This window comes from Macrosteles quadrilineatus, unplaced genomic scaffold (assembly GCF_028750875.1).
Source record: "Macrosteles quadrilineatus isolate MER2022 unplaced genomic scaffold, UCM_ALF_1.0 Scaffold_6__1_contigs__length_79288215, whole genome shotgun sequence".
Lineage (NCBI taxonomy): Eukaryota > Metazoa > Arthropoda > Insecta > Hemiptera > Cicadellidae > Macrosteles > Macrosteles quadrilineatus.
Window position 1 is genome coordinate 6528590 of NW_026542599.1, and position 13882 is coordinate 6542471.

The 13882-nt window shown below is 33.4% G+C and overlaps 1 protein-coding gene across 1 annotated transcript; it reads right to left on the bottom strand.

Annotated features, from left to right (window-relative positions):
- Positions 1 to 524: 524 nt before the first annotated feature.
- Positions 525 to 13445, bottom strand: LOC128997231 (farnesoate epoxidase-like). Its single transcript, XM_054422842.1, has 10 exons — positions 13232 to 13445; positions 12664 to 12774; positions 11103 to 11345; positions 9818 to 9969; positions 8254 to 8490; positions 7341 to 7446; positions 6102 to 6282; positions 4029 to 4146; positions 2172 to 2313; positions 525 to 1794 (listed from the first exon to the last, which is right to left on the bottom strand). The coding sequence occupies exons 2-10, from the start codon at positions 12746 to 12748 to the stop codon at positions 1613 to 1615; spliced, it is 1446 nt and encodes a 481-aa protein (XP_054278817.1). The 5' UTR covers positions 12749 to 12774; positions 13232 to 13445; the 3' UTR covers positions 525 to 1612.
- Between the last annotated feature and the right edge of the window lie 437 nt (positions 13446 to 13882).

Consider the following 13882-nt stretch of genomic DNA (forward strand, 5'->3'; position numbering starts at 1 on the left):
AATTTGAAAAATCTTCAAAAGTTTTTGGTAGCTTTGTCTAGTTGTCATAAATGTTTGTGCAAAGTTTCCATTTCGTATGTTTAACCATTCTTTAAAAAAAATTAATAACTGAAAAAAACAAAATGGCGGCTGTGTGAGTAACTAAGGACTTCCGGACAATTTAAATATGATATTTAGGTATGTTTCTTACCCAGGAGCAATGCCCTAAAATATTGGTAGAGAGTTCCGGGACACCCTGTATATATATAAATAGATAAAACAAGTTAAACTTCTTGTTGAAATGGCTGCCTAACATGAAAAAGCTAAATTATTGATCACTATCAGGCCTGACAAATGACTGATCAAAATCTGAAAGAAAATGATGAGATTCAGGTGTAAAGGAAATAGAAAACCACCCACCATTATTTTTGCTTTGTTAAATCTTAAACCATTGAAAATTGTTTGTTTCTAGGGCAAAAAGTTGTTAGTAACAAAACAAAAATTAAAATAAAGCAAGACGATGACAAATTTTGAAGTAATTTATTTTAATAATAAAATACATTCATTGTAATTAAACTATTTACCTAATCAATAAACTATATAGATATAAAATCAAAAAGTTTTGTTAAAAAATCTAATCTAATAAATTTATCTAAAATTATTGTGAAGGTTAATTATTTTAAATTAACTTTCTTAATTAATACTCCTGGAAATTGCTTTTTCCAGTTTCCAGTTTTTCCAGCAATGAATTACGATTTGCATCAACAATTCAACAAATCTGTAAAACGTAAAAGTATCATATTGTAATAATCATTAAATATTTAGGACCATTTTTACAGCAATTCACAAATGCATTTATTGTTACAAGACCAGCTTACAAAATGAGACACTCTAAGTTTCATTTCAATTGCAATAACATGTTATAATATTGGTGAGATTGAATGTTATGCAATAATCAATGGAAAACACATTTTTGTATTGTTATAAAGCACTTGGTCTTTTGTCAAATGATCAAATAGAGATGTTGTCCATTGAACAATTTACACACAATGTTTTGGCCATGTACTTGATTAGTCCTATAATTTCACTCTAGTTAGAAACACTAGCAGCCTGCAAAACACTCCTATATAATGGCCTTAGTGCAATCAGGTGTTCAGGCCAGCCTTAGATTGAATCAAACCAGTATCAATGCCAGTAATTATCTACTATAACCACAAATAATTGTCTATAAGACAGATACATCAATCCTGCTTTGTTTCTATGAGCAGCTCGTCATTGGTTTAATTTTGCAAAAACCTCGTACCCTAGAAGTAGGTGTACTCTCGTAATGTTACTTTTAGTACTAAGTAAATATTTTGTCTCTATTTTTAAAAAGGTCGCCTTGATAAATATGTTCTTGTTATTTAAAAAATATGTTTGTACACGTTAGTTTTTAAAATTAGTAGTGATGGATGGAAATTTAAGTAGGGTGGAAAGAACAGTCATCAGGATGATGAAAAAACATAACGTTAATCTATCGATAGAAACCCACTTGAAGTGGAGACGTCCATACCATGTCTCCTAATACCCGACTGTGTTCTAGCACCATAATAAGCATTTAAGGCCAGTCTGGGAAAACCGTATGGTTATCAGACTAATATCTGCTTTGGATTTTAACTTTGAAGGGCTGAGGAGCAGAAGTGAAGCCAGGCATAGATAGTGTTGAAGGTTCTTTCTCCCCGGGGGGAAGAGAGACGGTATACTTCTCAAAAAACGTCGCTGTGAACAGGAACATTATATTTCTTGCAATGATCTCTCCGACACACACCCTTGGACCTAAAAATTAATAATAAAAATAGTTAATATTTCACGAAGCATTGACTCTTTCATATGCATTAAATGGAGTGTTTCCTCTGTACCACTTATCTGTAATCCAGTACATTACAAGAATGAACAGATCCAACAAATATTTTGTTTCAAAGATATCCTTGCAAGCCTGAAGACGGAGTTGAAACCGGTTGCAACATAAAGCAACGAATTGGATTACTTAAATGCAGGTATCTAAACCACTTTAAGTATTATACAGTAATCCTAAGGCTAACATCCATCAATATGGAATATTTTGTCGTAACAAAGGGGATGTAAACTCACAACAACTTACTAAACTTATACAAAATTACTTAAATTTAAAATGTATTTAAAAATATAGCTACCTCCTCCAAAGGTAGCCAGAACTGAAGGCTTTACGAACACTCCTTCCTTATTAAGATGTCTCCTTGGGTCAAATTCCTCAGGGTTGCTCCAGTATTTTGTGTCGTATCCCAGTGAACGAAGATTCATTGAAACCATTGTCCCCTATAAGTAAAAGATCCTGTAAATTAAGTGCACCAGCTACCAGCAGTACAGCACTCCAGCAGTCATTCAAGAGGCCAGAGTAAACTGTTCAAACTCACCTAAATATCAATAAAAAAACTATTTGTAGTGTAGTGATGTTTGATCCCTCTAATAAAAAAAACCTTTCATTTTTTGCAAAATTAAAATAAAATGATTGTTTTATTCTAAGGGATACAATACACTTTTAACTTCCTTCTAGTTTTCTCCGCTATACTATGAGTTCAATGTATAAAAATAGTTTTTTTTTTATATTTTTTTGCTCAATTACATATGTTTTCTTTATTTTATCTGGCCTTACCTTACATGTCTCTGCCCATGTCTGTGTTGAAACAAGGCCACACTAAAAAAACAGGCCATAATGCTCGTGAAGCATGACGTCACGATAGAAGATGTCAATGACATGGGTATTTATTTATTTATTTTCCAAGGAAAGATTAAAACAAGCAGCTGATCACATACGACAAACAATACGTCATTGCCGTCTTCTATCGTGACGTCATGCTTGATGAGCATTACGGCCTGTTTTTTTTTTAGTGTGGCCTTGGCTGAAACCTTTCTTTGGATCATCTTTCTTATATAATAGTGGCAGGGGTGCTTAGAGAGGGGGGGAGCACCTCACTTGCACCACTAGGATTTTGGGGGGATTTAGTTTTATATACCATATAATGTATCGAATTTCTTATAATTACAGTAGCTTAAAATTTGTTTTTGATGAATTTATAGTATTTATACACTGTTTTAACACTTGAACCACATTGTTAGCTTTTCATACTGTAATTATTAAAATTTTTGTTTTTTGCAACAACGTGATCTTGGCAATTGTGATGATTCTCTTAATTTTACCAAGACAATAACAATGTTTTCATGACCGTGGAAGAATATTTGCTGTGATCACGGGAGATGGTCTACCTTTGTATGGTCGCCATTTCAGTTAAGTATTAAAAGATTATGTTTTCACAATCGTGCAAAAATTTAAAGATATTGCTGTGATCTCAGGAGGCTATGATGATATATTTGCGACCGGGGCAGGGAAATGTAAAGATATTGCTGCCATCGCAGGAGACAATGATGTCTTCGCATGAGTAGGATTAAGAGACGCTCCCAATTTCACCGAAAACTTGTTAAAGATTTTGCCTTGATAGCGGTATATAACCTCAATGCGGCCGCTATCGTGGATTTTTGTCTATGATGCAAGCAGATAGAATACCAGTCTCAGAGAGGACATGGGGAAAAAATATTTCAATTTTTTTCATTTCTGTATTGGCTTCATAGTCTTGTCTTTGTCAATTTGTGGCTATTTCATTACATCTGGTTTGGGTGAAGAGACCCTCCCTAGGGTAATTCTGTTTAATGAGCATGACCATTTCACTATTTCAAAATTACCCAAATATCATAACCGTTTCATCTTCCCCGAAATGTTGTATTAGAAAACAAATGTCCCTAATAATGGTTTTGTAATGACAGTGAGCTATTTTTCTTTTACTTTAGTAGATATGCTTAGTTCATATATGCTGAGGGAAGGAAGCAGGTGGCTAAGTTATGGGAGGGGTGAAGAAAGGGGCAGTATGAATAGGTGTTGCGCTCATGATCGTGTGGTGTTATGGGCACCTCTGCATGAAGGTACACTGTTCTTGCAAAGAAAAATATGTTTACAAGTCTTCAGTTCAAGAACTTACCTTAGGTATAAAGTATCCTCCAAATGTTGTGTCTTTTGTGCAAGTGTGGGGCACATTGGTCGGGACCACACTGTTGATTCTTTCCACTTCTGTCAAAACTGCCATCAGATAGTGCATACTAAACAGATAAAATTGCACAAATATGAACAATTTGTTTTCCAATAGTGTTATAAAATGATAAATGGAATAATAATATTTATTTAAGTGTCTGGTTTTCAAAACTTTTCCAAAACTGGAATCTGATCCAGTTCCTAAATGAGAAATTTCCTATAACAACTTGTTTTTCCTTCAGTCACCCGACAAAGTGGGCTTCCTTGCACAGAAGAAAGACTAATTATTTATATGATTTATAGTAACTGTAGGAAAAATATAATTTGTAACACGAGCGCAAACTGCCTTTGCTGCACTTGAGACACTTTCCACACTCGCCTACGGCTCGCAAGTAAAAATTTTTCTCGTGTGCAGCAAAGTGCCACTTTGCCCACTAGTTACACAAATAACTATTGTTTTGAATAAAACATTCTTAAGTTTTATGTATAATACAATAAATGTTTTCGTATACATCGGGTAAGTACTATCGGCAAGTGACAAAAGCGAACTTGCAGCCAGTCTGCTTTTAGTTCGCGAGTGAATGGTGTCGATACTTGAATTTAATTTGTGTTGAGCATGTCTGATTGTAATGGAGAATGTTGTCAGCATAGTTAATATAAAGTATGTTCCACAATAGTTCGTAATTTTGAAAAATCTTTAAAAACTTAGTTATGTCTTCACAGCTCCACTTAATGATTTTTTCTTCTCAGAAGGGCCCTTGTCTGACATTTTATTCTAAACAAACACACTTTCACTTCTATATACATGATCAACTCTGATTGAACTTGCCACTCTGCTACTGGCGGCAAGTGCATGTCAAGTACACGTTTTGACAGGAAAGTTCTGGCCACCAGTGGTCGCGTTACCACCCTCTTGACCCACTACTTACCGTGGCCAGGCCAGCAAAATCAAACATGTTTGAGTTTTCTTTCCGTCAGTAAATACTTGCTGCTGGAAAGGAAGGTAAGTATGCAGTAAGTTCAACTGGCAAGTACTTGCAGCCCGCAACTTGCCTTCTCTACTGTCCCTGTCTATACGCTGCTTGAGGCAAGTAACCTGCCTCTAGTGCATTTCAATTTACTGACTACTACAGGGCACACTAGTTTAGGTAATCTTGCACACTGTAGAATGGGCCGGTGTTGCAAAAGTTATATATATTTAGTGTTGTCTTCAGCTTCTTAGGAGGACTGGACATCTTGACTTCGACAGGTATGCAATTGAAACGCTTAGCCCCAATGTAGCATAGGAGGATGGCTTCTTTTCATATATTCTGCTGTGAAGAGTCGGTAGGTTGAAATCACAGGCACGGCGAGTGTGTGATGGTGAATATCCTCTTTCTGTAGTTGTCTAATTTTTCAGGCCATTTGTGACAACTCCCAAGATATATATGTTTACAAAATAGGACCCCCATGCCCCAAAATAGGATAGGATGCCCCATTCAACAAAAGCACGTCTGCAACTACTTCTCCATTCCAAGCCATTTTTAGTACTAATCACACTTTATATATTAAAATGTGCTGGGTTTTCAATTCTGAATTAAGTACTTGACGGATTTCCATGAGTTTTCTGTTAAGAGAAAGATAATTTTGAGAGGAAGGGAATGTTAAAGCCAATATTTTAATCGTGGGTTTCAGTTTTTGAAATTAAGTTTAGACTTTCTAAAAGTCTAGTAGCCGACACTATATTTTAAGTTTGTTTTAACTAACAGCTGGTTTCAAACTGTCACTGAAATGTTAACATTACAAACTGTTGACTGATTACAAACAAAATATTGTTGATTTTGATTACAAACAAAATATTGATTGACTTTATTGTCGGTGTTACATATTTTTACGTTATTAAATTAAGTTTTTACCTAAGTTTATGCTATGAAGATTTGATCTCATGTTAGGGAATTTATTTTTGGCAAACTACCGATACTGTAGATTGTACTCATTGTCCGGTTTTAAATCAATAAATTACTTGACCATACAATACACCTACCTTAACTTGTCATCCAACTTGGGTTTCCTTGCTCTTGCCAGAACATGGTCTATTTCTGCTTGCATCTTTTCCTGAATCTCCGGGTACAAGATCATGTACAACAGTACAAACTCTACTGAGTTACTAACAGATTCTGCGCCGGCCACGAACAAGTCGAGCGCTATCATGATAAGGTCCTTTTCTGGAAATATACTACTGAATAAAAAACTGTATTTTTCATCATCTCAAAGTAAATATAACTGTGAACATTCAAATTTTCAGACTAGGCATCATTTCAGAAAGTGTGTTGACTCGGAATATCCTGGAAAGATTTGGAATAGGGATTGCCAGTCTGTGCTAAGAGTATAATTCTATTTTGTGTAATGTTTAAAATAAAAAATGTGTTGACTCGGAATTTCCTGGGAAGAGTTGGAATAGGGATTGCCAGTCTGTGCTAAGAGTATAATTCTATTTTGTGTAATGTTTAAAATAAAAAATGTGTTGACTCGGAATTTCCTGGGAAGAGTTGGAATAGGGATTGCCAGTCTGTGCTAAGAGTATAATTCTATTTTGTGTAATGTTTAAAATAAAAAATGTGTTGACTCGGAATTTCCTGGGAAGAGTTGGAATAGGGATTGCCAGTCTGTGCTAAGAGTATAATTCTATTTTGTGTAATGTTTAAAACAAAAAAACAATATCCTGTACAATACAAAAAATAGTTTCCATTATATGAAGTCATATATTTCAAAACGTTAAAATTGTTTGGAAAATTTCTATTTACAAGCTTGTGTAGCTCTGAAAATGATCACTTTAGCACGATTATGAAGAAGACCATTTTAGTTTTTTTTTTTCATAAATTATTTTTGTTAAATGTTTATTTTTTACTAAACCATATGGTGTTCAAAATATGTTATAAAACCAAAAACACTTTTTCAGCCAATCAAACCTTCTTCCCGCAAACCCTACGATCAAACTGGTGTAACTTTATACCATATATGGAAACTATAATGAACTGTAGTTTGGAATCAAAAGTGAGCTTTCACTTTCTATGTTGAGGTTTAAGTCTAATAGAACTGTATTACTACAGTATGTGATTGGGGGGAAGAAATAACACATCACAAGAAAGAGAAACTGTTAATCACAAACTTTGAATGGAAGTCAAGGAATGGTGTTGTAAAACTTACTTCTCTCAACATAAACAAAATTAATCATGACAGATATTTTCTAATTTTAACATAGATTATTCAATAATTATCTTACCAGTAAAAAGCTTAGAGGTGTTTTTCTTCATTTCAATCAAGTAATGGTCAATCAAATCCATAGGGTTGTTTGGATCTAAAATTTCCTCGTGTTCTTTGATTGTTTGCTGTAACAGAAATGTTTACTTAAATCCTGTGCATGTCGTCAGTTTCCTTAAAATGTGATGAAAACTTGTAAAACATTGATTATTTAATTGTAATTTTTTATAAATGCAAAATCTATATCTATAAAAGAGGAACTATAATATGTATATATGTATGTACCTTATGGACTCCGAAACCACTATTCAGATTGAATAAATAAATAAATAAATAATTCTTTATTATCACATCAAAGTTTTGAATCATACCACAGCTAAAAAACAGATGACATTGTCAAGTATATTACTAACCCTAATGTACAACAATATGTCTTAAGCATTAAAAAATGTTTTTAAACCAGTTGGCAAAATTTGTTAAACGATAACAGAACAAAAATAAGTTTCTATGTCATACAAAATAAAAGTCATATTGATTGGTTATAGTTTCATTAATCATTAACACTGTAATATGTTTTACTTATCAGAAAATCAGCAAGGCTGCTTTTAAAAGATGTATTATTAATTAAAGTTTTTAGATTTGAGGGTAGTTTATTAACAAGTTCTTTTTCCCATGTATTTAGGTGTTTTTTCTACAAGCTTCAGTCGGTGTCTCGGATATTAAAAGAAATAAATGATGCTCTATTTTTTTATCAGTAAATTCATCAGTAATTTAACCCTCTAACCTCAATGTGTGTCTTGAAAAAACTAAGAATGCTGAGAGGGCTAAGAAAATTATTTTTCTCCTCTGGAAGTTACAAAAGATGTGTCTTACAATTATTGGTATCAAAATAAAATGTCTATTAAAAATAAGCTGATTACTCCCATAATACTTACTTGTACATATTTTTGAACTTCTCTGAAGGTTGCTGTGTTCAACTTAAAGCTTGTGTCAATATATTTGAAAATTGGTGAAATATCAACCAAGCTACCACCAGCAGGAGTTCCTCGACGCATCATTGCATTCAAGCTTCCCAAAAACTTTCTTGATTCTACATCATTGAAATCAATCCTCTTATTTGCCAACATTGTCCAAATAACATTCACTGAGGCGACTCCAAATATACCGGTTCCCTATAAATAATACACACATTAATACTTTAATACTTTACAATGAAATGGCGACCAAAAATGTAGGTATTTTAAGCCAAACTGGTACTTATACTTTACCCTTGACACTTAATACTTTTAACTGAAATGGCGACCATAGAAATGTAGGTATTTAAAGCCAAGTATGAAAAGAGATGAGTGTAGGATGAGTGGCGCAATCTTTTATAGTCTTGTTACTGACTTAGGCTCACATGTTTCTTAGATAAGACTTTTAATTAATATATAGCCCATACAGCCAACGTCAACTAAAGGGACCTGTATTTATAATGGAATTCAAACCAAATTTTTGCCTTGCAATTTACGAATTTGTCTAATTATCAGGATAGTACTGCGGATAGTCGTAGTACTCATTGGTGCGGACATTAATCCACACCAGGGAGTATTGCATCCACAGATCATGCCTGTAAATATCCACAATTGGTGACCTCCAAGTAGCTGGATTACAGGACGAAGCCACGGTCCCAGGCCAATCATATATAAAACCTCTTTATTAAAGCAAAAGAGAAAAGTTTTGGACTAGATAAAAAGTAACACAAATAAATTATTCTTTAAAAATATTTAATTATTGACATTTATTTGTATAATACATCCATTGATTGAAATAAAAACAATAACATACTATTGAATGGAAATTACAACATAGCCAAAACCTCATTGAATTACAGAAGTTTTACCAGAAACAGAAGCTACACATAATTCCTGTACCCTAAACCTTGGGTGACCCCGCACTTGGTGAAAAAAAAAAATGTAATTGAATTTTAATTCAACTACGTATGTAAGTTATGAAGACATAAAAAGAGGTGGTATAATAATACCTACATTATTTATTGAGATTTTTGTTGGTTTAGTAGGTATTGTTGGGAAACTACTTTTTGGTAAAGGGCCCCGCTCTGAATGTTTGCACCACCATCTGATTGAATGCCTTGCACCACCTAAACCTGTCTCTGACTTCTGTAAAAATTACGATCAAGATGCAGGTTGTGAAGAGTCATAAAAGAGAGAGGAGAGGATTCTATTGACGTGATTTCAAATCTATTATCTATCTTACGCTCCCAAAAGATCTAAAACCTCTTTCGCCGCTGGGCCTGGGCCGAGCTTGCCCATTTACCAAAGCGGCTATTTTATGTCACAGATTGCGTCTCCATTTAATTTAATGTAGCCTGTTTCAATCCCTAATCTTTGCAACCATGTTGCGAAGACAGGTTCGCCAAGAGTGGAGGTAACCTTACTTCTGGTTGAACGCAAAACAACTGAATTGACAGAGTTTGAGTTGAACTTTACTCAAAGGTACCTGGATAACACTGCCATCTTTGAATGTTTCCATGAGTTGAGAGATTTCATCTTGAATTAAATCTTCTTTTTCGTTCTTGCCATACGCTCTCATTTGTTTGACTGTAAACTTGCGTGAAGACATCCATTGTTCTCCACTGCTGAAAAAAATACCTGCAACAGTGTTTATAAAACCCATTCATTAATGTAAACAGGTGCATGGTAAAGTTTTACGCTTTTATACTTTAATCTTTTTGGAGATAAGTGTTTTAGTTTATTAATGTTAAGTTACTTAAGACATTATGTGTTTATAAATAAATTTACCATTAACACTTTGACTTAAATGGTTCCTCAATTATTTTTAACTGAACTCTTTCCTTAACCCCTCAATCTTACTTTTGTATCTACTTTTCTTCTTTTTGAATCCTACTCTTCCTTTGAATACTGTCCAAGTCTCTAGAAGCAAACTTAATCTGCTTCCATTTGATTCCCTGTATGTTAGAAACGTTAACATGTTTAAATGTTAGCAATTTGTAATAATTTGTTTTCTTTCCTTGTCATCTGATCTTAGAATGAAAACTAGCTACCCCCGTGGTCGAAAACTCGACAAGAAGTATGTATTGAGCAAACTTCTCTATTTTCACCCCACGCTGTAAATAAAACATGTTACTGGAATTTCTTCCATTTGTTTTGATTTTCTTTTTATATTTTGTTGTTATTTTCTCACCAACATGGAAACCCATAAGGCCCGTGTTGGTCCTTATTTGTTTTGCCTATTTTAATTTATAAAGGGAATTCTGCATATCTACAGGCAAATATCTTTTTAACAGTATGCGTAGATTTTCCCTGTGATGCACAGGAGCTTAGAAAACAGGTTATCAAGACATGCTTGTCTATTAATATACAGAATTATCTCCATGTTAAATCTCCATAAGCAAAGTTGTATTCCATTTTTCACCAAATTAATATTAATATTTAAATAAATATATAAAATAATAATTATATAAAATAGATATATATATATCAAAATACAAATAAAACCTGCACATATAGGACCGATAACCTTTCTTTTGGTAGAACTCCCATGTAATTTTGGTCCAGTAGTATGGACAGGCTAGCTGTCATAAGTTTTGCAAAAGTTTTTTTTTAAATATATAAGACTAGAATCTTTTTACTGACTACTGTATACTATACTATACTAGAACCAGCTGTTTCTCATCCAATTATCAAGTACATCTGGATACAGTTTTAATCTTAATCAAAAAGCTATGAATTAATTAAAGATTATATAAGAAAGGTCCTTTCACCAAATAGTTCACCGAATGATCTTTCTCTGATGGAAAATGTGTCTGGTCGATCTTGAAACTCTTCTTTTCGCAGTGCAGCCAGCACATTGTCAGCTCCAGTAACAAGAACAACTCTTAGATTTCCAACTGTAAGTCCGATGATCTCACCGTAAACTTTAGACCACTCCTCTACAGCCTGATAGAGATGCTTTGGCGCCTTTGGCATTTGGAAAGTGTTGCCAACAATAGGCAACGGTGTAGGGCCTGAGCATAACAACACTCATTAAAAAAATTTAAAAAGTTAAAATATTTTAGTTTAGATATAATTAAAACTAGGTAATAGCTTCCTTACATACGTCTATGGTCCAAATTTTATTAACTAATTATACTGTTTTTTTGTTGCAAAAGGTAAATAAATTATTATATAAAAAAAAATCTTAAACATTTTGCAGGCTTTAAATGTTGATTTTGGGGTAAAAATAGCAGTATTTTTTTTATCAAAAGGGAGTAGAAAAATATTACATCCTAGATTGGTTATATCATACATCTTATTTTTTGATTACATAAGCTATATGGGACACCTAATAATTTTCCATTTCAACATATTTCAAGGTTAAACCATTTAACGTTAAGGACGTTCAGCTTCCCAGTGGATTTGAAAGTGGTTTTTATTCGTTTGATGTTAAAACTACAAACAAGTTTCTTAAGAGTAAAACTAGGTATATTAAAACTTTATTTTATATTCGAGAAATATCATTTTAAGGCAGTGTTGTCTACAATTATTACTATTATCAGTTGCAGGGAGCAAGCTGGTCTAGTGGTATTCGGAACCCTAGGTCAAGGGTTCAAATCCCGCCAATCACCAATGGATTTTATCTATATAAACTATTATCATTTGCTATTTATGTCTCTTACAATTGAGTTGTTGATGTTCACTATTAATGTCTCTCGTTTTTACTCAGGATAATGTGTGTTTTGGTTACAATACAAGATATTATGTAAGAGCAAAATGCAGTATATGTAAATCTTTTCAAGATGTTCATACAATATACTTTTTCATTCATTTTTGTCTCTATAATAAAGATTTTGTCCTGACAACAACAATGTAATAATTTGAAACTAGGATGGAAAAGAGTAACAAAATTTTTAATAATAAATGTTGTAGGTGCAACATATTTGTTCTATTTCAAAGAGATTGTGATACCCATTTAGAAGGAATTTTTTTAGGGATTTTCTTTGTTTCTGTACTGATAACTGAAAGGCTGCTAAGACAATCACAATCATTTGACGACATTTACCTAACTGATAATCTTTCTAATGAAATTATTTGTTAAAATTCCTCCATAGTTACTGTGTAACTTGTGTTTCTATTGTTTGTAGTTAATTACAATCAATAGAGAACTTAAATTCTGATGGGCAACATATTGAGCAGTCTAAAACTTAGTTTATTTTTCTTATTTTTTTTTACTCAGGGGGTCCGAGGTGCATTGCACAAATCTAGTTATTTCCATTCATCGTGGACAAGTTTCAATAAAAATTCATTAAAGCAATTAGAAATTCACTGAGTCAGCAGGTGCCATACCTGGTGGATAGTTAGTGGGTCTCCGAGATCTCCATAAGTATGAAAGTAATGCTATTGAAAATAGCAGCAGAATGGTTCCCAACATGTTCTAATTGGTTTGCCACTAGCTTCCTGAAACAACAAAAAAACCCCAAATAAAAATTGTATTTAAAAAGGTTGGCCTGGACCATTTTTACAACCCAATTAAATTTAAAGCCCAGCGAAAAACGTCACATATGTCCAATTTTGACACATCAAAAAGTTGCTATGACATTTCTCAAGATGAAACAAGGTAACCTTCTGATGGCTAAACTAAACAAGCCCTCCAATTCCTCAGCTATCCAACGGATGTATTGAATTGACATGTATTCAGAATAAATACTAGTAATACTCAAGTAAACTCAGAACAAATACATTCAATAGGATAAATTAGATATTAGAAGAGGAAGAGATTCTAATAATGAACTGTCATTAATATTCTCACACATGAATACTGAATATTGTCATTGGAATATGAGAAATTCAACTGTTTAAAATTAATTTGAAGCCTTATAAAATAGAGGTTAACGAATACTCAAGAAATGCATACCAGAATCTCCTTATACAGCTGAATCAGGCCAACTGGGCAACTGGAACTGGCTAGTCTATGATGGTCTGTCAGTGATGAGGGAATGTGCCCAAATTCTGTGGAGGGGGGACAGCCTTGGTGGAGATAATTGAACAACAAACACAGATAAACACTCAAGTGGGCATGTTTTCTGCAAGTCATTTCTTTACATTGTTGCTTTGCATGTGATCACATGTTTTGGAACATGTGTTTTAAAAGATGACATAAGCTTGTAATTTATTTTTAACTCTAAAATATTTTAGAGTTATTACTGAAAGCCCCGTGGTCAAAAACTCGACCAAAAGTGCCTATATATTTTCTTCTCTATTTTCACACCACACTGTAAATAAAACATAGTAACGAAAGTAACTATTTTCGATAACAGCTGACATCAATGAAAGTAGTCTTTTCCCAATCTCTAATTTAGCGCGAGGGAAAATCAACTAGCTGATCTTCCCTCGCTCTGAATTTACTTTTCTTCGCTCTCGATTAGTTCTCCATTTACTCACTACGTGCACTATTGTTTTGTTATGGTTTAATTAAAGATTTGAATCAGCTGTATGTTTTGTTAAAAGTTGTTAAATTCTTCGATGTTTGAAAAAAATTGTATTGAGATATATAGGTATAGGTTTC